Source organism: Taurulus bubalis (assembly GCF_910589615.1).
Source record: "Taurulus bubalis genome assembly, chromosome: 16".
Lineage (NCBI taxonomy): Eukaryota > Metazoa > Chordata > Actinopteri > Perciformes > Cottidae > Taurulus > Taurulus bubalis.
In genome coordinates, this window is record NC_136604.1 from 436,422 (window position 1) to 461,866 (window position 25,445).

The 25,445-nt window shown below is 41.0% G+C and overlaps 1 protein-coding gene across 1 annotated transcript; it reads left to right on the forward strand.

Annotated features, from left to right (window-relative positions):
* Window positions 1-12,089: 12,089 nt before the first annotated feature.
* On the forward strand, window positions 12,090-14,108 carry kcnj13 (potassium inwardly rectifying channel subfamily J member 13; the record flags this gene model as incomplete). Its single annotated transcript, XM_079232215.1, has 2 exons — window positions 12,090-12,606; window positions 13,534-14,108. 2 exons carry the CDS (start codon window positions 12,090-12,092, stop codon window positions 14,106-14,108), a joined length of 1,092 nt encoding a protein of 363 aa, XP_079088341.1.
* Window positions 14,109-25,445: the final 11,337 nt, after the last annotated feature.

Here is a 25,445-nt window from a genome sequence, read left to right on the forward strand (position 1 = left end):
ACTAAGTAGAACTTCCCAATCCTGGGAGGAGGCGGGCTTTGCGAGGTGGAAGGAGGTAGAACTCTAAGTAGAACCCAGGTAGACCCGAAGACCTTCTCCCTAGAGCAGGGGTCGGCAACCTGCGGCTCTTTAGCCCGTCTGTTGCGGCTCCCTGAGGCTTTGACAGAAAAAAAAGAAAGACAACTTTTGAAAAACTTTTAAAGGGAAGTCCTCTTATCTTGGAGTTTTAGGTGTCACTGAAAATAAAAATAAATGTTTAAATATTTCTTTCACGTCAAGCCTCCGCCCCTGCAGCTGCTACTCGTGATTCAGAGCCCCGCCCTCGCGCGCAGATGAGTGCAGAAGAGCGATTCCTCAACTGCTGCAGCAAACTGAGTAAAGTAGATCTACTTTCAGGAAGTGGATCACGTCTCCAAACTCCACTCCTGCTGCTGGTTCTGTGTCTGCTCATGAGACACTGAGGCGTCCGCTAGTAAAAACGGATCCGTCCTCCGTTTGCGGAGCTCTAGTGAGGAGGACGCTCAGTGTAAACGTAGCAAAAGATATGCGTTTAAAATGTAAAACTCACTGAAGAGGACAGGTTTAACCTGCTACCTGCAGTTACAGGGCAAACACTCTACCACATGAGCCACAAATATAGATAGACCTGAAGGTCTGCATAGTTGTGTTTTTAATTAACCTTAATGTAGCCGACATATGACTATTTTTTGTTTGATAGTTATCAACAGGTAAAATAGCAATACAATGTAAAAAAATGTATTTATTCTTGTTCTATAATTTCATAAATACAACAAACTATAGTTTTTTGTATATATAATATGACTATATATAAAACTTCAGAAGCTGTGATATCAAATATTTTTTGCGGCTCCAGACAATTTTCTTTGGTGGAAAAAGGTCAAAATGGCTCTTTGGATACAAAAGGTTGCTGACCCCTGGGTTAGAGGGAGGAGAGATGGGTTTACGGCCAACCGGCGGTTCGAACCCAGCCGTGGGCAAAGAAGATGCTTCACATCTGTATGAAGCTGCACATCTGTCCTGGTCTCCTGATGCTGGACTGCATGAGGTCACCAGACATCTGTCCTGGTCCCCTGATGCTGGACTCCATGAGGTCACCAGACATCTGTCCTGGTCCCCTGATGCTGGACTCCATGAGGTCATCAGACATCTGTCCTGGTCCCTTGATGCTGGACTCCATGAGGTCACCAGACATCTGTCCTGGTCCCCTGATGCTGGACTCCATGAGGTCACCAGTCATGTGGAAAAGCTTCAAACAAAGTTCAACTTGCAAGACTTTTATTGAAATAAAACAAACACAAAATAAATGATGGCAAATAAATACAAAGGAATAATATATAACTATTATTTATCTATTTATATATATATATATATATATATATATATATATATATATACAAAGGAATAAGAAACTATTATATATATATGTATGATGTAATCCCCTTGTGTCTTTCCCTCATCTCTCATCTCCATGAATGTGACTGTGGAGTCAAGTCTTCTGGGTTCATGCAGACGTACTGCGTCATCTGCTTCAGGTTTTGCTGCCGGGTCGAGGCTCCTGCCCGGCAGCAGCAGCATCAGACAAGGCTGCCTTCCTCTTCCGGTAGGACCTGGACCTGGACCTGGGCCCAGGAAGAAGAGGCTGAGGAGGAGGAGGAGGAGGAAGGCCAGCAGAGGACAGGCTGCTCCCCATCTGGAGGAGGAGGAGGGAGACCCCGGATGAGGGTCCTGGCTGCTCATCAGGGACCTCAAAGTGGAAGGGCTGTCCTTGTCCCACCTGAACAGAGGACAGTCCTTTGGCTGGAGGGAGAGGCTGGACGGCAACAGCTGCTGCAGGGAGAGAACCTGGAGACAGACAGAGTGCTCCTAGACTTTCATCAAACAATAAGTCACAGTACAGATGATAAAACACCAGAACAGCTTCATTTTGAACTCTTACCGCTGGTTCAGCTCAAACAGCTGGATCTCCCTCTGAGCATCATCATCATGTGACACTACAGTCATTGTTTGAGCTTGAGATCTGTAATAAAACAGAGGAACTGTGACAGTGTTTTATTTACTCATCAGTTTGTAATAAAACATGTTTATGAGACAACTTACTTAAAAGTAAAACTCTCCAAGCTCATTACAATTCTACTGAACTGTTGACTTACTTTCATATGAATAAACACGTTCATTTCTCTTGGTTTACATGAATAATCATAATAATTACTGCGCTGTGGGGATCCAAGATGGCCACTCCAGATTCTGAAGTTGGAACAAATACAGCCATCTGATTGGACGCAAAAGCTTGCCTCGCGTGATTGGCTGCCCAACAATTGGAACAATTGGAACAGAGAAGAAGAGCCCGAGGATGTGGTTCATTCTTCTCTGTGAAAGCAGGGGGGCTCCTGCGGGGGATAAGCGCCCGAACATAGGGTTTGCAGCCGACCGCAAGGTTGGTGGTTCAAACCCAGCCAAGGGCAAAGAAGATGCTGCACATCTGTCCTGGTGCCCTGATGCTGGACTTGCATGAAGTCAGCAGACAGCTGTCCTGGTTGCCTGGTGCTGAAAAGGACTGTGGTGGACAGCCTGAGCTTGATGGTCCATGTTTTGTTATTAATTTATTGTCATTCTCATTCACAGCTGTATGAAGCTGCACATCTGTCCTGGTCTCCTGATGCTGCACATCTGCTGATGCTGGACTGGACTACACGAGGTCATCAGACAGCTGGACATCCTGAGCTTCATGGTCATGTTTAGTTATTTATTGTCATTGTCATGTCACCATTTCTATCATAATGTGGAGAGCTTGTATTTAAAATCATAGAAGAAATAATAAAGCTTCAAACCAATTTCCGATTGCAAGACTTTTATTGAAATAAATAACAAACACAAAATAAATGATGGCAAATAATAATAAATAAAGAAATAAGATAATAAACAAACTAGTGTGTGTATATATATATATATATATACATATATATATATATATATATATATTTTGAGTCCTCAGACTCGTAAAGGCTCTGCAGGGTCTCAAATTTAAAGTCCCCGAAGCCAACAAGGGCCTGTCCCTCCTGCCCGGGCTGGAGGAACTTCCCCCTCCTCAAGCGCATGGTGGAACCTGACTGCCTCCACAAAGTCAGGGTACACTGAGGAGTAGCGGGTGAAGGTGTCCTGCAAATTCACAAAGGAGGTTAATACTGTCATTTCTCTCATTTGTGTTATGGTATGAACGTGTACTGAAGGACTCCACCTTGTTGGCCATCAGCGGGGACTGAGACGCTGTCCTCTCTCGCTCCTTCTGGTGGGAGGAGACCAGGTTGACGCCAGTGGAAGGTCTGGCCCTGATACTGACCAAACTGCAGCTTACACCGGCTCAGGACGAGGGCGGTGTTGGCAGGGTCGCCGCCCTCGGAGACGACGTGGGCCCTGGCCTCTGCCTCCACCTCCTCTGGCTGCTTTGGCCTGTAGGTTTGGCCCCTGACGCTGCGGCAGCCACACGTCAACACAACACGTCAATAACATGTGAACAACAGGTTTAAACAGCAGCGACGTCCGCTGGTTAACACGGAGTCATAATAAATAGACTATAATAATATATAATATATAATAAAAGAGCATTGAACCGACAGCAGTGTGTTAGCAGTGTGTTAGCAGCGCAGCGCTGCGGAAGCTATACGTAAACACAACACAGCAATAACAACAGAGCAGACTGGCTGATTATAAGTAACTCCGGGACTGTCTGCCACTAATAACAGCACTAATATGAGCACTAATATGTCACACAGTCATATGTAACAGCAGTTCATAAGCACAACGTCGATAAAGTGTAATAAAATGTACTCGTATTGTACTCTTGTCAGTGTGGTCCGCTGTAGTGAGGATCCAAGATGGCGGAGCCTCGGGACTTTCCGGAGAGGTTCGGAAGGTGAGACAAACAAGCCATCTGATTGGACGGCAAAAGCTTGGATAGCGTGATTGGCTCGTACAAGTTGAGACAAGGTGAGACAGATGAGACAAAGAAAAATGTTTTCTAGGGAGCGCGAGGGTGACATGCAAATTCGTGAAGCGTTCCTTATTTCTGCTTTTTTATTTGAATTTATCAGGATTTTTTTAATGATTTTTCATTATAGTTAAGTGTGGCTTCAGCTGCAGGGTCATACACCCCTGCAGCAAAGCACACTTCATAGTGTTGCTCGGGCTTATTATTATTAGTTGGAATGCTTCAGCAGTCCAACTATTGTTATTGTCTTCTTTATTCAACTTATTAGTTGGAATGCTTTAGCAGTCCAACTACTGTTATTGTCTTCTTTATTCAACTTATTATTAGTTGGAATGCTTCAGCAGTCCAACTATTGTTATCCTCTTCTTTATTAGTTGGAATGCTTCAGCAGTCCAACTATTGTTATCGTCTTCTTTATTCAACTTATTAGTTGGAATGCTTCAGCAGTCCAACTATTGTTATTGTCTTCTTTATTAGTTGGAATGCTTCAGCAGTCCAACTATTGTTATTGTCTTCTTTATTGGTTGGAATGCTTCAGCAGTCCAACTATTGTTATTGCCTTCTTTATTAGTTGGAATGCTTCAGCAGTCCAACTATTGTTATTGCCTTCTTTATTAGTTGGAATGCTTCAGCAGTCCAACTATTGTTATCGTCTTCTTTATTAGTTGGAATGCTTCAGCAGTCCAACTATTGTTATCCTCTTCTTTATTAGTTGGAATGCTTCCAGCAGTCCAACTATTGTTATCGTCTTCTTTATTCAACTTCTTTTTTTTTTATTCTATTTCTTCCGTACGTATTTTGCACCTTATTTCCTCCTTCATATATTCAGCTACAGAAACCGTTCAACTATTAAAATATTCAGCTACTTAAGGACACTCCTGCTATATCTCTTCATATTTTTAACAATTAAACTCTTTGAATTATTAAGCTTTTTATGAAAATTAAAATGAATGGGAGCGGATGGGGAAAATCTTCAAATCCTCTTTAACTTCAAACGCTTACAGGTTCTGCATACGTTCAGCTAAAGACACCATTTCAACTTTTAAAATGTTGACAAAACCTTCAGCTATTATTCTATAATTTCAGAATTTTGATATCTTCTATAATTTTTTAACTGTCAGCGTTCTCATTTCATGCTTTTTTCCCACCATTTCTGCCCTTAACATGGGTGTGTATTGCGCCGCTTAGAGTGCGTGATGTCACAGCTTGAGTGTAGTTCCCCTGGAGGATTAGTTAGATTTTCTTTTTGCTTTTTGCCATCTCCTCCACAATACTAAGTCTTTGGGCATAATTTATACATCAAAACGTAGGAAATCTTGTCTTACTTTGTAAACTTGGTTCGATTTGAATCCAACAGATTCAGACGTGTTTAAATCAGACAATAATACTTTGGAACCTAGCATCTCCAATGTTCCTAGCAAGTGGTGTAATTTTCAAACCTTTGCACCTATTTATTCCAGCAAGGTCCAACAGAGCCAGGGTCAGTTTCTGTGTCGAAAGGTGGGAGCGCAGCAGTGTTTGCTGCTGCAGTGTTTGCTGTGCAGTGTTTGCTGCTGCAGTGTTTGCTGTTGCAGTGTTTGCTGCTGCAGTGTTTGCTGCTGCAGTGTGCCATTCATGTCTGTCTGTGTTAGTTTCGCTAGCTTGACCTAGCATTAGCGTTAGCCTCACTCAGCGCGTATTTCTCCTTTTTTTTTTTTTCTGCTCGAAAACCAAGAGACAAAGACGCGGTGACCGGGTCATTTCTTCGAGTGTCTTTCCGTTTACTCCTCGTCGGCAAGGTAATGTTTCTGTTAGGTGGTTATACGACCGACAACTTGATGTACATTCCCGGGCCTTTATTCTCTGCTCTCTTCCATACATGTATACATTATATGCTGTCTGCTTACTCGCCTATGTCATGCAAATCTATGCTCGCCAGGTGGCGTAGTTCTCAATGCGAACATCACACGTACGACCCTGTGGGAGTCTAACAAAGCAATACAAATACAAAATAACCCCTTGAAGTATCTCTACATTTATGAGACGGGCAGAGTTTTTTTTTCTTTTCTGTGAGACTCCCTGATCAGTTTACGCTCCGTAGATTGTGTCATGCGGCACATGCGGAAGCTGCTACCCAGCATGCCTGAATTGGACAATGTTTTGCCGTAAAATAAGTAATTTTTCCATTTTTTTAACCAAATGACACGTTTTTTTGACTGAAACTCCTTCCTAATATGTCAATGCTTTGTTGTATTGTGATTTTTCTTGACGATTCCAATCTTTAGGTCATAATCTTTCCAAAGAGGGGCCTTAAACATCTGTAGGTTGTTGTTATTAAGGCCCTGAAGCATACAGTTTGAAAAACTTGGGGACCGCTCAAGGAGGCATTTTTGGGGAATCTTGCTCATATCATGCTGGATGTTCATAGTTATGATCAAAATATGGTATAAAAGTGAAAATTCTGAAAAGAAATCATAAATTCATATAAAATGACACGAGTATTAGAACTCATTTGGAATTCATATGACTACTTGAACACGGGGGGGGGAGGAGGTACAGACCCCCATGGCTGAATTAAAACACTGTGTAGATGATCACACAGAACAGGATGTGGACTCACCTTACCAAATGCTGCCAGATTCTGCCTGTTATTTGTCAATCCACAAGAGGATGAACAAGAAGAAGCATTTCAGTGTCGAAAGAGATCTTCACAAACACAATTTGAAAATGCTAGCGTGGACATGCATCATGTTCAAACAGCCTTTTAAGTTAAGGTGGCTTACAAAGTGTGTGATTGATGTCTGACTAACCTGGGGTACAAAAGTACATTACTTGAATGAATTCAGAATAAAGCATGAAAAAACACATCCATATGTTGTGTTATTTATTCCCAATGGGAATGATGACCAAAATGATTATAAGAAACCAAAAGTATCTGTCTTTAGGAACAATAAAAAATCCAGAACGGATTTCATGTGATTTCAAGTGCTGGACAGACTGACAGACTTGGAGGCCAACATTGCTTTCCTGCTGTTCAAAGGTCAAAAGCCAGTGTTGACTTTTAACCTACAGTCATGTGGCTCTGCTATTGTTTTGTGAAGCAAAGAAGCACTCTGTGACTCTTTGGTTAATATGTTAACTACTCTGAGATCAGAGTACAGAGTAATGTGTCAGTTATCAATGAATGAGTCTTGTGAGAAAATATAAACCAGTACGACTTATTTTGCATGTTGTGTAGCCAAACATAGTTCATTTGAACTGAAATGATGTGCAAAACATCGCTAATATTACCATACAATTTATAATTCTCTATAACAATGTTTGGATGTGTTACATTTTGTTAAGATAGGACAAAAAAGGGAGAAGAGAAGATGGACAAAACATAGATGCTAGCAAATACATAGTGTATGCACACACTTTTAACCAACACACACAGATGCACCACCTTATCAGCAATCCCATATTTCTCGCAACAGCAGCTGCAGGATACCAACCAGCAACAAGCAGCTCTTTGAATGAACTGTGACAAGGTGTTGTTCTCTACCCCCCCCCCCCCCCCCCCCCCCTTTCTTCTGTCTTCCGGGAACACTAATAGGCTCCATGCAGGGCAATGTGACCACTTGAATCATCCTCGCCCTGGAGCTGGAAGCTGCAGATCGGAGGAGCAGAGAGCGCCGCGCTCAGTCTGGCTCCTACACCAAGAAAATTCTCTTTGGGTTGACACTAGCAATTTCTGCTCGGGATTCCTCTGGGATTTTACACCCCGTACACCAGGGAACTAGTGGCAGTCTTTCCATCTGTCTCGGTCCCTTTGCCAACTTGGGAGACCTTAGACCTTTAAGGTGAAAAAGGTCAGAGGGCCCCTGTTTAGCCCACACTGCAGCGCTCGGTGAGTACAACGCATGTGACGTTGGGCAGAGCTGAGGCACTGATACCGGGAGAATGAGGGAATGATCAACCGTGATCTGAGCAGTGTTGGGGATCTCTTAAGGACCCTAAGCAATGTAACTTGTTGGATTCATGGATTTGTCAGGATTTGGATGGATTCATCAATTATGTGCATGTTATAGACTTTATTAATTACAATAAATGCAGTAAAGAAATTGTTTCCTAACTGCTTTTTATCAGCTAAAACTCTTCCACAACCCATAGGTGGTAAACGGACTGTTGCTAATCCAGGTTTAGTTTCCAAGTAGCAAAGTTTCCAAGTAGCATTTGAAAGTCATGGCAACAATGTATTTGTGTTACTATAGTCACAATTGTATATAATGTATGATCAAACTGATTTGTTTTCTTTTTCAGACATTTACGTTGTATGGCGTTCACAGGGAATTGAAGAAGTGAATAGCTGCAGACTTAATGTTACATAAACCCCTCTGCACCCCTACGAGTAGGTGACAAAGAGACATTTCCACTAACTTGCTCTCTTAACTTGTACGTTAACACAGATACCTTAGAGACAGGAAAATGGCTGACTAGGCATCGTCACGCGTAGCCATCATTATGACTTCAGTAAGTCTAAGTATTCCACCAGCCTCAAGGACTTTACACAAAGTGTTGTTTGTTTGCATTGTCGACAACTCACAGGGAGGAAAAAAAACATGTTAATGTCTTTAGTGTATAATGGAATAATACTTAAAGTTGATATGGATGGATTAAAAATGTTACTTTTTTTAAACTGTGCATGTGTACATATAATACAATCTAAAAAAAAGATGTGAAAGTAAACATAGACCGTGTTTACTTAGACAAAAGTGCTGTGCTAAAGTATATGTTTTTTAAGACTGTAATCATTTATAAACTTCAATATTAGTTGAAAAATAACATACTCAATTCAGCAAGTCAGACAGCTATTATTTAAGATGCTTATTTCACACCCTGCAACTTAATCTACTGTGTATGCAAAAACAAGGTATAACACAGCTGAAATGTGTGAACAATGTGTGATGGTTCTGTTTTTGAAATGTCAAGCTTAAATAACAAGTAACCATCCCATCTCCAAAAATAGCAGGTTTGCATCTGCTAATTTGTTTTCAAGTAAAAAGAATACCCTCAAAACGATAAATGACAATACATCTTTTGCTTTATCATTTTGCATTGGTTAAGTTTATGGATTGATGGCCTTGGTTACATATTCAAGAAGTGACTTGAAGCAAACTTTTTACTTTTTCCCTAGAACTAAGTAAACTATCATCTATCTCTAACCAAAATTACTACACATTTAACTGACAAACATGGCACACCCTACTATTGCTTCATCTTAAACACCAGAAAAGTCCTCTGTTGGTTATGCTGTCCTTAGTTAATAACAACTACTGAACCTACTAAAGTTAATCAGGGAAGACCCAAAGCAAGTCACTTTTTTATGTGTTTTTAAACTTTAATTTTGTTGAAACATGCTCTAGAAACTGTCCAATATTTGAACCGATTCCATCTGTTTTTAAGTATGTGTAGTTTCTTAACAACGCTAATAATCTATGATGTCATCAAACTTAATGTTTTTAATTTTAACATCACTCATCTTGCCTCCTCACATTGGATTTTGTTTGAACCGTACATTTCATAATCTCCCCCGTTTTTGTATTTTAAACCTATGCAAAGTGCATCATAGGAAGATACAAGTGCACAATAAATGCATGTGTAAAATAATAGTGAATGCATATTGTAATTGGGGAACAAGATGAGTGGAGAGCCATGCAGTGCAGTAAGTTTAAAGCTCCCTGCAGATGAAAGACGCATTCCTACTCTGCATGTTGCTGTGTTCTTCAGACAGATTCCCAGCTGGGACCTGCTCTAATCTCCTGGCAACAATATTGACATAGAAATAGAAACTCTGACGAGTGCAGGGCTCTAGCCGTCTGCCTGTCAGGACTGCCTTCACATGCATCTGGTGCTCGGAGTTCCTCGACACACATGTCCTGTTTAAATTAGATACATGGTCATTTTGTAGATACAGCTTAACCTTGGGACTTAAAGGAACAGTTCCACATTTGGGGAAACATGACGATACAATGTGTATTACTTTACCCAAACTTAAAAAAGAAAAGATAGATATCAAATTGGTTTGGCTTCGTTTGTAGCTTGACTACTAATAATAGCTATTATCTGCTGCTAACCTAGATCCATTATTTATTTATATTTTAAACTTTATTTAAAAAATAATAAATATGCATTTGAAACATTGTCTAAATCTTTTTTAAGAAAAGTTATTACACTTTTGTCTGGGATTAAAGTTTACAAATTTGACATTGATTTGTTGGTCTTGCCTTCATATCCGAGACTCAGCACTTATAGCCATCCTCATAATAGATTATAGGTTTGATTGTGTTGAAATATGGAGGTGATGTTAAAGGAAAGCTAAAGTCAAAATGGGGAGAGTTCATCCTTTGTGTAGCATGCATTCATGTAATCTGCTCAATTTCATTTAGATTTTTCTGCAGTTGGTGCCTATTTTGTGTCTGGCTATGTGAGACTATGCTAGTGCCAATGACATGCTAACATGCTAAACATTAGCAAGAATAAGCTAACATTTTCATCATGTAATGTTTACCATGTTCAAATGTTGGCATGTTAACATGCCAACAATTGCATTCAACTCCAAGTTAGGGTGACCAGATGTCCGGATTTAGGCCGGACAGTCCAGATTTTCAATACCCTGTCCGGCGCAGCATCAAGCCGGACGCGTATTTGTCCTCCTTTTTGCTTACCTGCAAACTTGCCACCTTTCGGCGAAATTTTCCGTTTCGAAATCAAAATATGTGAACTGGCCAGCCAGCGTTTCTGAGATTGGAGTGAGACACGGAGAAAAGCTGAGGTTGTGATCTTCGTAATAGAACATCTTTGATGTGACACGTCGAGTCTTGGCCAATCAGAGTTAAGATGTCTACAGCGGCCGTCTCTCATAATGCGTTCTCTGTACTTGATGAGAAAACACACAACTGAAAGTTGACATTCTCTGAATACTACTGTTGTTGAGTCACAAAATATAATTTTACGATGTTTTCAGGCGAGAAGTTAGTTGTTTAACCTTTTAAAAAACGGTATTTTTTTAGGATTTTGCTCGATATAACATACCCAAACTAAAAAGGCTGTATCTCTGCAACCACAAGGGTCTCTGCAAAGTTTGACTTTGAAAAAGTGAAGTAGAACAAAGTTAGAGAGGGTTTAGTGCAGAGGGAATTCAAGCGAGGTCTCCAAAATCTGTGCCGTCTGTCCCATTTGAATTTTCTCATGTACCAAACCTTATATTTCACTTGTATATTACTTATGGTGTTCAATACACTTATATCAGTGTGGATTTATCGGGGGAAATGCGTTTTTCTTCTAATCAACAAAGGCAGGCAGCATTTGCTGACTGTAAAGCAATAAAGCGATTCATGTTGCTGTGTTCTTTGGTTCATATCTCGGTGATGCTTTGGAGCAGAGGGAATTTGGTGAATAGATTTGGAATCTGTGTGGAATTGTCCACAGGGGTGCACAGGGCTTAAAAGATCAAATCTGTGGTCTGTTTGCCAAGAATCAGCCTACTTAAAAAGCTATGCCGACGAGTTGAGGTCCTGCTTGCGGGACCGGTGATTCCTGCGCTCACATCGCCTCTCTTCACACTTAATAAAATCAAACTGCACCCCTCCTATGCAATTATTCACAGCCTCACAAAATACTGCATAGTGTCCTCCTTTTTGGTGTTATGGATATGGTCACCCTACTCAAAGTGCAGCTGAAGCTGATGGAAGTTATTTTTGGCAGATGTTTGGTAATTAAACAATGTATTGAACACAATTTTGAATGAATGTGAGCACAACATTCCATCACAATCTATCCAATAATTGTTGAGACATTTCTGTCTGGACCAAATTTAGATAACGACAGCTGGTTGTTTGATAATTTATTGATGATGGAAACACCAACATAGTTTTGGCAGGTAACATTGGAGCTATATTTAGAACAGCTGACTGCAGCTACGGATTCAATCAATTTCAGATTCCCTTTGCACTGGACACAGCGATGAAACTGATATTGACTGCTACAGTCTCATGAATGATCACCATGTCTTTTGCCATTTCAATTTAGGATCATCCTGACTGCTTAAGAACCACCTGAAACCATGACAACCAAATCCAACAGCAGTGTTCTGGGTGGCAAGGCTTCCTCCTCTCCGCTCTTGTCTTCTCCACCCCGCCAACGCCTGGTTACAAAAGATGGACACTGTGCCCTTCGTCCACCTCTGTGCTCTTCAGGGTCATGGCGCGGGACCTTGGGAAGAGCCTGGTTGCTCGCCCTGCAGGATCTGTGGGGACTGTTGGTGGGTCTGCGCTGGAGATGGGTCCTACTGGCCTTCTGCGCATCCTTCCTGGCTCACTGGCTGCTGTTTGCTTGCATGTGGTACTTGCTGGCCCACCTTAACGGAGACCTGGCTGTGCAGGACCATGATGCCCCCCCACAGGGGCATGTGGTTTGTGTGAAGCACATAACCAGTTTCACTGCTGCTTTTTCTTTCTCCCTGGAGACACAGCTTACCATCGGCTATGGCACCATGTTCCCCAGTGGGGACTGTCCCAGTGCTATAGCACTGCTGGCTGTGCAGATGCTGCTGGGGCTAATGCTGGAAGCATTCATCACAGGTACGACTCTCCTATTTCTAAAGCCTTGTCACCACAAAATTGTACTCTGAGGAGTTTCAATTACAAGCTAAATGCACACATTGAGAGACAAAGCTGAAGCTAATTACGGTACAGGTCAAATGTGATTGTGTATAAAAAAATGTTTATTACATTTTTAAAAGAATGGGCTGCTTGAGTTTTGAGTCAGTCATTTCCCCATCAATGCGTGTTAACGCTTCCATCAATCTTTGCACAAACCCCAACCAGTTCAGTTATCTCTTAACACCTAGTCATATCTAAGCTTCGGGAAAATACTTTTTGAAGACTGTTGGTTGTACTGTTGGTTGTTTGTAACCATAAAACTGTCAAATCAAAGTTAATTTAGAAGTCTCAAAGCTGTCACTTAATATTTTGTTCAGTAAAGAATGTATTTTAAACAGTTCATAAAATAATTAGCCCTGCTTTTTAACAGGTTGGCTCAGGGAAGTCAGATTATCTAATATTTCAGAAAAGTCAAATATTTACTTACGTAACTTCTGAATGAGTGATACAAATTTCAGCTTTCAATTGTACACGACCCTGTCATGTTGTTTCTCGTTAAACATAATAATAATCTCACCACCGGCTCATCACAGTGACAACGCCCAATTCTTATATACAGTCTATGCTTGAAACAAATAAATATTTAAAAGGCAAAACGTGTTCATAGCTGTGCTCAATAGCCACACTCGAAGGCTGAACTAAAGGTCTGCCATCATAATGAGGGGAGATACTACAAAATGTTCCAATGTGTATGAATGGGTGGGGGAGGGGCTAGGTGGCACAAAGTGGAAAACTAACTTTTTGTGATATTACCTCTGCTGTCATAGTCTGAGCTTGATTTGTTTTGCAGTATGAGACAAATATTTTTGCAGCATCAAAGTCATATCATATTGTTCCAACCTTCAGGTGCATTCGTTGCCAAGATTGCACGTCCCCAGAAGAGAGCAGGAGCTATCCAGTTCAGCCCTCAGGCAGTGGTGGGCCAACACCAGGGCCAGATGTGCCTCATGCTGCGAGCCACTAACCTGCTGCAGCGACCTCTGGTGGATGTAAAAGTGAGTGCTGTGCTCTACAAGGAACATGAAGGTCAGGCCCTACACCAGACCTCTCTGGACTTCCACTTGGATCATCTAGGCCAGCAGCCCTGTCCCTTCTTCATCTTCCCACTCACCTTTTACCACCCCCTAGACCGTCAAAGCCCACTCTATCCCACCCTGTGCGAGGGCACGTCCAACCACTTTGAGTTGGTGGTCTTCCTGTCAGCTCTGCAGGAGGGAACTGGTGACTCCTGCCAGAAGAGGACCTCTTATCTACGCCAAGAAATCCAGTTTGACCGTCGCTTTGTCCCTGCCTTGGGGATGGATGCTCGGGGGAGATACATTGTGAGCACCCAGCACTTTGACACAGCCCACTCAAAGGAGTCTTTAAACAAGGATTGTGTGGTGCAAATCAATGGTGACGGCAGCGACAAGATGGAGTAGTAATGCTAGGTTGGGGTTTTGGAGTGATAACTAGGGATAACAATGGGGTAGATATTTTTTGTCAGGAAGTACTTGATTTAATTTGATAAATCTGAATCTATGATTTTAAATGTAAATGTATATCAGATATGGGTGCTGATTCAGACTGCCTCAGTTTCTTCCTCCATTTAATTGGAGTCCCTAGTGCAACAATCAGGGTATTATTCCTGTCAATCATCAATGTAAATCAACATATCCAGTTGTGTTGGTTGGAATGCCTGGCCAGCAGGGGGCATCGCTTCTGGGGATTTAATGTGAACAAATATTGTTCATTACAAGTCTGGTTTCTCTTTTTGTTGCTCTGGTCATCGGTACTATGGCTTATGATAACATCAATTAAAAAATAATAGCTGAGATCTCAGAACATGGCTTCGTCACTAAACATATGTCCAGTAGGGCAGGGAACATGTGCAGTCAAATGAACAGTCAGGTTGGTAACAAACCTGTTATGTGTTGTATGATAAAAATGAGTGTCTGTTGTAAACAACGTCACGGTTATAGACCTACTTCCTCTCTGCAGGTTTGAACCGCTGTACTCACTGCAGATGTTTGCATTCAGTTTTCCTGTACAATGATTAGCCACATTGAGGGTGTTGGGTTGATAATCTGACTGCTCATGTATTTTTGCGGTATTGGACCTAATTTGAGATCTTAGCATTTACTTCGCTGTAAGCAATCTTATCATACCTCGGGTATGATAAGATTGCATGCAGCACAGTGGCCAGGGCTTTAAAAATAAAATCTAAGTTGTAAATACACTATTAATAAAAAATGTATTGACATTTCCTGACACTTACTTTTCATGTAAGGTTTTGTAACTGGATTGAGTTATATTGGTGGTGGCACAGTCAATTTAAAATAAATTGTATTCCAGTCAACACTGAATCAAATGCCTATGTATAACATGACAGTTGGCATTTCCAGTGATGGGCCCACAGAGTTTCATCACCAACTCGTTCTTTTGAATGATTAGATTAGATCCTGAGTAGCATCTGGCACCTTGTATGGTATCTTCTGCCATCAGTGAATGTGGGTGTGAATGCTGACAGTGTTTATCTGTCAGCTTGTTTTTCTGCCCCAAAGTGCTGGTAAAAAAAACATATTATAAATATAACTTCAAGAAAAAAGTGAATCTATTTCAACATGTCTGACTTTGTTGACAATCATTTGTAAAATGGCATGCTCAAATGTTGCACACAGGGATTTTTAGAAAGGATTTATAGAGATTTGTCATATACAAATTAATTAATTAGATTTTAATGATAATTGCCATCACAGTTTGCCTGAAATTTGTAGAATTGAATTCATTGAAATTCAAACAAATAATTCATTTTCCAGACTTTAACAAGTTACAGTAAGCGTATGGATTAAAATTCTGAACCACAAATTCAGCTACATTACATTCAAATCTAATACCTGCTGGGACAAATACCAAGCTATGATGGAAGCAATAATGAATGGAAAATACAGGACTATGCACCAAACAGATGGAGTTGTTGGTCGTGATAAACTTTTCCATTTTTAACTTCCATAAGCAACATATTAAGTCACACTTCAGTGATTAGCAAGATGGTTTTGCATTGGAACCTGGCCGTGCAGCTGAGGCCGTTCTGTATGGAGTTTACATAATCACCCTGTGCCTGCGTGGATTTCCTCACAGTGCTCCGGTTTCGTCTCACAGTCCAAAGACATGCAACTTTAAATTGCTCATAGGGTTGAATATGAGTGTGAATGGTTGTCTGTCTTCATAAGTCATTGACTGGAAACCTGTCCAGAGGTACCTGACCACCCCACCACCTATAGCCAATAGATGATCCACAGTTCCTTCGCTTCAGACCAACTCCGGTCACATTTTAGAAGGCCATAACACTATACCATAGGGTTTTCTACTGTTGCATACATTTATATACCTTCCAGACAGCCCCTGATTTCAGTTAGTTTCAAAACACTGTGAAAATCATGACTCCTTTTATTGTAGTCAATGTGTGGGGTAATGCAGTGCTACATGCTAATTTTCATAGCATACTGAAAAAAATAGAACCTAGTGACTGCCTGAAAGACAAGACAACACTGAGTCTATAGCTATGTTTGTGACCCCGTCTGCACAGTGATGCTTTGAGCTCAAAGCTAACAATGACAATGGCTGAATCCAAATGTCAACCATCTGGACTTGCCGACTGAGTCCCGAAGAGAAGGCACACTATCAGGAGAGGCAGACAGCTAGTGGTCCCTCTGAGAAAATTGGGGAAATGTTTGCAATACATTTTGCAATGACAACTATATAAACCCTGACATTTCCTATTAAAAAGCACTATACAATGCACTGCTGCCAAGGACAATAGGGACATATCCTTAGCAATATTTTGAGGAGACAGAATTGTCCCATCATGTTTGCATTATCTTATGAGTGAAGAGAAATTCATATTTAGAATAGCACTGGCTGTCTGGTTTTTGTCTTTTCCTTTACATAGGATTTTCCACCCAAGATAATTATTTTTAGCATAGGTCATTATAGGTTGACAAGCATCAGCGCTGTAAATGGCAATTGTAATGGCAGGTATAATTACCTTTACATATAGATGACAGAATTTAAATGCCATCTGTCATCTACAGTATTTGTAAAGGGATTCGTATGAGTTTCACCACTGACGGTTGTGGACGAGCATAACATGGATTACAGTGTGGACTGTCAACATGCGTTGACAATCCCAACAAACCAGCAGATGTTTGTAATTCCCCTGTCAATGATAAGCTGCTAGTTATTAGGTATTGTAAACCATTCGAACAATGACATGTCTTAAAGTGAGCTATTCAACATTAGAATGGCCTGCATATGGCTGAGTAGTGACTGATAAAAGGATACCGACTGTTGATTTTGTAGATTAATGTCTTTATTTTTGAAAAATCATTGCCTAAATCATTACGCAAAGTGAAAATATATGTATTATGTTCATTTTGTACAACAATAATGACTCTAGATTTAGCAAAGAAATTTAGGAAGCAGCCCAAAAGTAGTGAATGTGTGTTTGTATTTGGAGAATTTTCCCTTTCTTAATATGTTATCTAAATTATTTAGGAGAAATCATGTTGGAACTTCAGACACGAGAAAGGAAATGTTCCACAAAATGTGATGGTGCAAGATGAGATCCAGATGTATCTCACATGCTTTAGTGCCTTTTGTACAGTGTACATTCCATTAAATAAATATTTTCTAAACAAGCTTGGAAGTGACCATTATTTGATTTAGCTTCCAGACTCCACGGCCACCCACACATGTATGAGCAGATCTGGTTATTGGCATTCATAGATTATGAATTATCCCAAAATGAAGGCAAAGCAATACAATTATCAATAAATAATAATAACAACCGGGCACTAAAATAATGTAGGTTCCATAGCGCAAAAAGGCTTTAAAATGGCAAGCAAAAATGTAATATTAATAATATTGAACAATATAACTTACATCGGGGCACCACCCGTAACAAACAGAAAATGATAGCCAAGTATAACAACCTATCAATTTGGTATGCTAATAAACAATGAAAATAATAACTAGAAAATGCATTTCCTGCTTAAAATGCTTTGCCATGTTGACGTTTGAAAAAAATAATAAAATTAACAGCATCCCAATCATAAATATGGAAGAACTTTTGTTTATAGTTGTTATAAAAATTACTATATCAATAGCTACAAAATATTTAAGGATGTTGTAGTACATAGCAAAGGTTTGCAGAATTCCTCCTTATGCAAATTTAAATAGGCCAGGTATTCAGCTGTGATCCATTCGGTGATCCAGTCTATGCATACAGTATGTGAGACAGCCAATGCTCGGCTGCGCCGTGTGGTGTTCAATGCACGGCAGGTCCAGTAAATAAATTATTCCTTGTCGGCAGAATCGATCGCGCTTGTACAGGAAGTCATTATGATGTGAGAACCGATCTTGGCGATCTGGAAGAACTCTCTCCCTATAAAACTAATGTAACTAATATCGCTTTTTCATCTCTGAGGAAGGGAGCTGGCATTGTTGTCTGGTGGGAGTGGCCAACTTATCCAGTGAATTTCAGTTAGCCTGCGCTGGAGCAGGTTAAGGGCTTTGGCTGTGTTGCTATGGTGATTTTTCCAAAACTTGCTTTGTGGAATCGAAAGCCTGACCTGCGTCACATTATCATGAAAATTATCCGGCTAACTCAGTAAGCCAGTTACGAGGAACGAGCCCTGTTCCTTTCATCAGTTTCTCCAGGTGAACAATAATTTCCTATTTAAGCTGGGTCCCTCCGCAGCATTGCAGGTGGACACCACAGGAATCAGCAGCAGTAGGCCACAGAGGAGGCATGTACAAACGTTGCCGCCTTTGTGTTTCTTTCCACTGTATTGTTTTGGATCAAACTTTACACACACACATATATATATATATATACATATATACACATATATATATACACACACATTACACACACAAGGTATCACACATTAATAATTTGCAGTTAAATATTTAACATTTATTCCAACACTTTGATATAATAATCACATCATTATATATATATATATATATATATATATATATATATATATATATATATATATATATATATATATTCAGTATATTATAATTAGGGATGGATTTTTTTTTTCTTTTTCGATACGGGGGCTAAAGCGATACTTTTAAAATGATACCGGTGCCTAAACGGTGCCTGACCCGATACTTTTTTATTGCCAAGGCAAATTTCTTTCTCCAAACTGAACAATATATTAACTGTTTAAATACTATAAATATAAATAAATAAATACAAACCACTTGACTTCAAACTACAACTTCAAAATTTTTAACTTCAAACTAAAAACAATTTATATATTTTTTTAAAAGAACAGACACAAGTATCAGGTGGCCTGATTGGAATCGTGTGCAACAGAACTCCACTCAGAAACTGTTGGATTCTACAAACTCTGCTGCTTTACTGGACTACACGTCATCATTAATATCAACTGGGCCCTATACTTCGTACCTGGTTTACGGAGTTAGCTGGATAATTTTCAGGATAAGATGACGTAGGTCTGGCTTTTTGGTCCTTCGAAGCAAGCTTAGATAAATCACTACAGCAACACAGCCAAAAATGTATGCCTGCTCCCGGGCAGGCTTACGGAAATTCACTGGATAAACTGGCCACTCCCACCGGACAAAAGAGGCAGCTCATTTCCTTATTGATAAAGGAGCGATATTAGTCTAATTAGTTTTATAGGGAGAGAGTTCTTCAAAATCGCCAAGATCCGTTTCCACATCCTCATGACTTCCTGTACGCGGCGCAATATATTCCGCTGACAAGGAATCACTTATTCAGGAGAGCTTCTCAAGCTGGACATTGATCACCACAGGCGCAGCCGATTGCCCATCTCAGATATATACTATCACCCGCTGCATGTTGCATTTAGCGCTTAAGAAACTTATGTAAACTTGTGTTAAAAGCACTCATTATATGACAGTGGTATTAGTACACCATACATATCATTATTGTAGAACATGAATAAGGTGGACTCATGATGAGAATACAGAGAATCATACACAATTTATTTTCACTGCTTCAATTGATTGAATCTCTGATTATGAATAATACATACATACTGACCTGCCCATACACATATTCAAACTCCTAGTTATGATAATCTATATATACATGGATATACACATATATAGTACATAATACATACGCACATACAGTACATATATCCTCATAAGTATATATTTATTCGTATACTACTTTTAAATAAATATAATCTGATTGAGTTGGGTGATGAAGCACTTAAAATTAGCCTATACATTTTCCCAACATTGACACATTTAACTTGTCTGATATATTTGCGATGCTTGTGTCTCGCAGCGGGGGCGGTGTTAAACTGCGTTCACACCAAACACGTTGCAAAAACATTGTAATATTCGCAACGAATTTACTTAATGATTAAGGTAACAACTTCCTCATATGCCTTCATGATCATCTCCTACGTCCTGAGTTTATTTGCCATTGTACTGTTAGAACATCGTGGTGTCAGTGCTCGATTATTATCCCTTCTGAAAAAGAGCGGGCACGCGCATTTATCCAGGACTGACGTCTGGTTAGAATTAACGAGACCGTTTCAGCACGGATCTTCCGTGGAGAAACCGAGTTAGCCTGACGTCAATCATCTCGCTAATTTAAGATGGATAACAGGAGATTTGCTTGACTTTGTTGAGCCAGGTACGAGAAATAGAGCCCTGGTTTACTGAGTTAGCTGGATAATTGTCCGGATAAGATGACTCAGGTCAGGCTTTTTGGTTCCTTGAAGCAAGTTTAGAAAAATCACCATAGCAACATATCGAAATCCCTTAACCTGCTCCAGGGCAGGTTTACTTCAATCCACTGGATAAATTGGCCACTCCCACCGGCCAAAAAAGGCAGCTCCCTTCCTCATTGATGAAGGAGCGAGATTAGTTATATTAGTTGTATAGGGAGAGTTCTTCCGATCTGATTGATTTGGGTGATGAGGCACTTAAAATTAGCCGGTACATTTTCCCAACACTGACGCATTTAACTTGATATTTATATGCGATGCTTATGTCTAACGGTGACGGTGTTAAGCTGCGTTCACACCAAAAGTGTTGCAAAAACGTTGCGAATATTCACAACGTTTTTAGTGTGAACGCAGCTTTATATTTTGCCATGATTAAGGTCTTGACTTTCTCATATGCGTTCATGATCATCTCCTGCTTGTCAGCGGAGAAAAAAGTGTCTTGTCCTTTGAGTTCATTTGCCATTGTACTATTAGAAGATCATGGAATCTGTGTTCGATTTTTCCCCCTCTTTTGAAGCAGACGGGCACGTGCAATTATCCAGATGACTGAATTAACGAGACCGTTTCAGCACATCAGGAGGAACAGAGTTAGCCTGACGTCAATCATCTCGGTAATTTAAGATGGATAATAGGACATTTGATCAACTTAATAATAATACATTTCATTTTTTTAAAACACACTCAAGAAACTCAGTGCCACAGAGCCAATATATAGTAAAACAAAAATAAAAACAGTTAAAACATGGTTAAAGCAACCCCTAATAAAAAAGTAAAAAAAAAAGAATAGCTGACAATGAATCAACACATGCCTTCCTGAATAAAAAGGTTTTTAGGCCAGTCTTAAAAGAGTTCAGTGTCTGAGTTGCCCTTAGGTGATCAGGGAGACTGTTCCAGAGGCGTGGCGCTGCCAAGGAAAAGGCCCTGTCGCCCATGGTGCGGAGCTTGGTGTTGGGGACCCGGAGGAGCGAGCGGTTTGTAGATATGTGGGTGCGGGTGGAGGTTTGGGGAGTATTGAGTTATTGTAGGTAGGGAGGTGCATGTCCATTTATGCATTTATGGGTGAGTAGTATGACTTTGTAGTCAATCCGGAATGAGACAGGGAGCCAGTGTAGTTAGTGCAGAATGGGTGTTATGTGGTTATATTTCCGGACTCTCTTCAGGATCCTGGCAGCACTGTTTTGAATGTATTGCAGTTTCTGGATGTCCTTGCCAGTGATCCCAGTGAACAGTGAATTACAGTAGTCCAGTCTTGAGGAGATGAAGGCATGGACGAGCGTCTCTGCATCTAACAGGGTTAAAGTGGGGCCAAAGTCCCAAATTAGTGACTGTGGAGGAGAGGGGTAGGACCTGACTGTCAAGGGTGAGATGAGATATGGAGGATGACTGAACCTGGCGTGGAGTGCCAACAAGGAGGGCTTCAGTTTTGCTGCTGTTTAGCTGGAGAAAGTTGTTGCTCATCCACGCCTTTATCTCCCCAAGACAGGCGGTGAGACATGGCATGGCTGCAGAGGGGCTTGGGGCAGTTTTGATGTAAAGCTGTGTGTCGTCCGCATAACAGTGGAAGGACATCCTGTGTCTGCTGACAACACGGCCGAGGGGGAGCATATACATAATGAATAGGAGGGGGCCGAGGACCGACCCTTTTGGAACACCACAGGAGACGGGGAGCAGTCTGGACTTGCATTTTCCTAGTGAAACATATTCAGTTCTGCCAGAAAGATAGGACTGGAACCACTGGAGTGCAGAGTCTGATAGTCCAATGGTGGTGTGGAGGCGCTGTAGGAGGATGGTGTGGTCCATTGTATCAAATGCAGCAGTCAGTTCCAGGAGGATGATCCTTCATCTGCTGATCTCAGCAGGTCATTAGTCACCCTCAGCAAAAATGTTTCAGTCCTGTGGGCTGAACGAAATCCTGACTGGAATTTTTCAAACAGGTTGTTGTGTTTGAGGTGGTCCTGAAGTTGAGAAGCAACTACCTTCTCTAATATCTTGGACAGGAAGGCAAGGTTGGAGATAGGCCTGTAGTTGGCTAGAACCTCCGGGTCCAGGGTGGGCTTCTTGAGAAGGGGGCGGATGACATCAACCTTGAGAGCAGGTGGGACACAGCCAGAGCGTAGGGAAAGGTTAACAACTTTGGGAAAGAAAGGACTGAGAGTGGGGATATGCGACTTGAGCAGAGCAGTGGGAATGGGGTCCAGGGTACAGGATTTAATTTTTCTGAGGATTTCCTCAAAATGGCTTTCCTGAACCTCAGCGAGATGTAGAGGAGACAGCACACTCGCAGATTGTTATGATGTTGGTATGTTTGGTGTCCTGTTTTATTGTGAAGTCCTTTTCGTGTGTGTCCTCTGTGTTCCTGCACTTCCTGCCACCGTGATTGTCTGTCTGTCCTGTTCCCTGATTGTGTATTCCCTTCACCTGTGCTGCCCTCATCGTTTTCCACCTGTGTCTCGTTACCTTCCTCTTGTATTTAAACCATGTTTGTCTCCTGTCCCCTTGTCGGATTGTACTGGTTTTTGCCTGTCTGTTACCCCGGGTAGCTGTCCCGTGAGTGGTCCTGTGTTGTCCCTGTCTTTTGGATTCCTGTTTTTTTTTGTTCATTCTTCGGCCTGTTTTTGGAAGCATTCTTTCAACCCTTTTCCAGTCCCGCCATGGCAAGTCCACGGCCAGCCACTGTCCGCGTATATTTTCATGGCGCTCCTGGCCGTAGCCTGGGCTTCCACGACCAGACTATGGATGCAGATTTTGATGCGGTTAATGATCCCCGTGAGGGACCCTGAGCGCGACCCATGGTTGGGTTCCTGGCTGGCTCATGGTGGGCCCCGTAGCCCGAGGGGCAAGACTCCTGCCACCAGGGTTTCTGATTTGGAGGCCTGAACCTCTGGCCTAGTCAACGACCGGCTTTTCAGGGACATGATGGAGTCCCTCCCAGCCCGGTTCCCAGACAAGGTACAGGCTCCCCCTGTCCTGTCGGCGTTCCCCGCCTCTGTGCCGCTGCCCGCCCACAGTTAGTTAGCTTAGTCTAACGCAAAGCTAACTTCATGCTAGCAATCAAATTCACTTTATCTCCACCAACAGCCTGCAGCTGCTCTGTGTGTGTGTCCTCACAATGTTGCTAGAACAAGAATGAGTGTGAAGCTGCACTGATTAGTTAACTTGAAGCACCTGTGTCATGAGTGAGTATTTCCTTCGATGTCCTCCATTGACTCCAATGCATTTATTTTTTTTCATAAAAAGCTTAATATTTCAAGAACCTCAAAGGCAAGACGAAAAAATGATGATACTTCCTGAGAGATAAGACTCTTGCGAACGCGTGGATCTTGTTTGTGGGTCTGTAGGTTACACAATGTGTCTCTAGTTGTAATTTCAAAATCAGGTACAATTGTCTGTGGGAGACATTTTAGCAGGGAGATTTAACATGGTGGGAGGAGGAGGTTGACTACCTCTCACAATTAGTCGGATTTAAACATGTCTGAATCTGTTGGACTCAAATCGACCCAATTTTACGACATATGACAAGTTTCCTACGTTTGATATATAAATTATGCCCAAAAAGTTAGTATTGTGGAGTAGATGGCAAAAGTCAGATATTTTTCCCGTGAAATCCTGAAGCCTCTCCTCACTCTAGCTATAACATCACACACTCTGAGCTGCACAATACACACCCATGTTAAAGAGAGAAAAGTTGCTAAAAAAGCATAAAACAGTGACAGTTAAAAACAACTATTAAAGATATAAACAATCTGAAATTATAGAATAATAGCTGAAGGTTTTGTCAACATTTTAAAAGTTTAAATGGTGTCTTTAGCTGTCTTTAGCTTTTCGGTCCGGTAGGTACCTACCGGTCGTACCACTGGTCGCGTTGATCTGGGACCAGGTGTTTCACCTGTAGTTTCTCCACCAAAGGTCTTCTCTCAAACAGGTGTTAGAGGAGAGATTATACAGAGTTAGCGTTTGGTTTTCTGTGAAGAGCAGTGGCTCCTGCTCACCGCTGTCATGTTATAATCATGGCGTCATCAAACGGGGAACAATGGCGGATGAGAAACTCATAACTGAAAGTTGACATTCTCTACCGTTGTTGAGTCACAAAATTTAATTTTAGGATGTTTTCAGGCGAGGAGTTAGTTGTTTAAGCATCAAATCTGTGGTCGCTTTCTCAAGAATCGGCCTACTTAAAAAGATACGCCGACGAGTTGAGGTCCTGCTCGCGGGACCGCTGAGCCCCGCAGCACCGGGCCGTCAGCGCTCTGCTGCCCGCCGAGAGCAGCCTGATCTCGGCTGGACTTTTTTAAATGATCCGCTGGCTCCGATGTCTCCGTATCGATTAAACATGAGTTATAATTCGGTTTCGAGGATCAATCGAGCAATATTTATTCAGTCACATTAAATCAGTTTGACTGAGGGAAAGGTTAAGATTTATAACTTAAGATTTTAATTTAACTTTTACTTTGAACTACAGAGGTGTCTTATTACTTTTGACTGAATTGTTTGCAATTATGTGTGTGTGTATATGTATATATATATATATATATATATATATATATCACATTCATTAACATACATCTTCAATTATGTGTATCTGTAAGTATTTATATAAAATACATATTTATAAACACAATATATATACAATGAGATGTGTATATGTATATATATATTTATAAACACAATAATATATATATATATACACTATATATACAATGATATGTGTATGTCTGAAACCAGTACAAAAAAGCAGGGTTGTCATATTTTGTTTGACTGTAAAAACACTTTACAGTGAAGAATCAGAGTTACTCATGACAACAACAGCTGAGGTGGTGACGTCATCAAGTCAGCTGCTGTTCCAATTGCAGAAAGACCATCCTGCGTTCTCCTGTCTTTGAGAGTCTGGACTCCAAGTCCAGACTCCAAGTCCAGACTCCAAAAGTTCACAAGTCCGTACTTGTGTACTTGGGTTTTGAGAAACGGCCCATGAGTCAA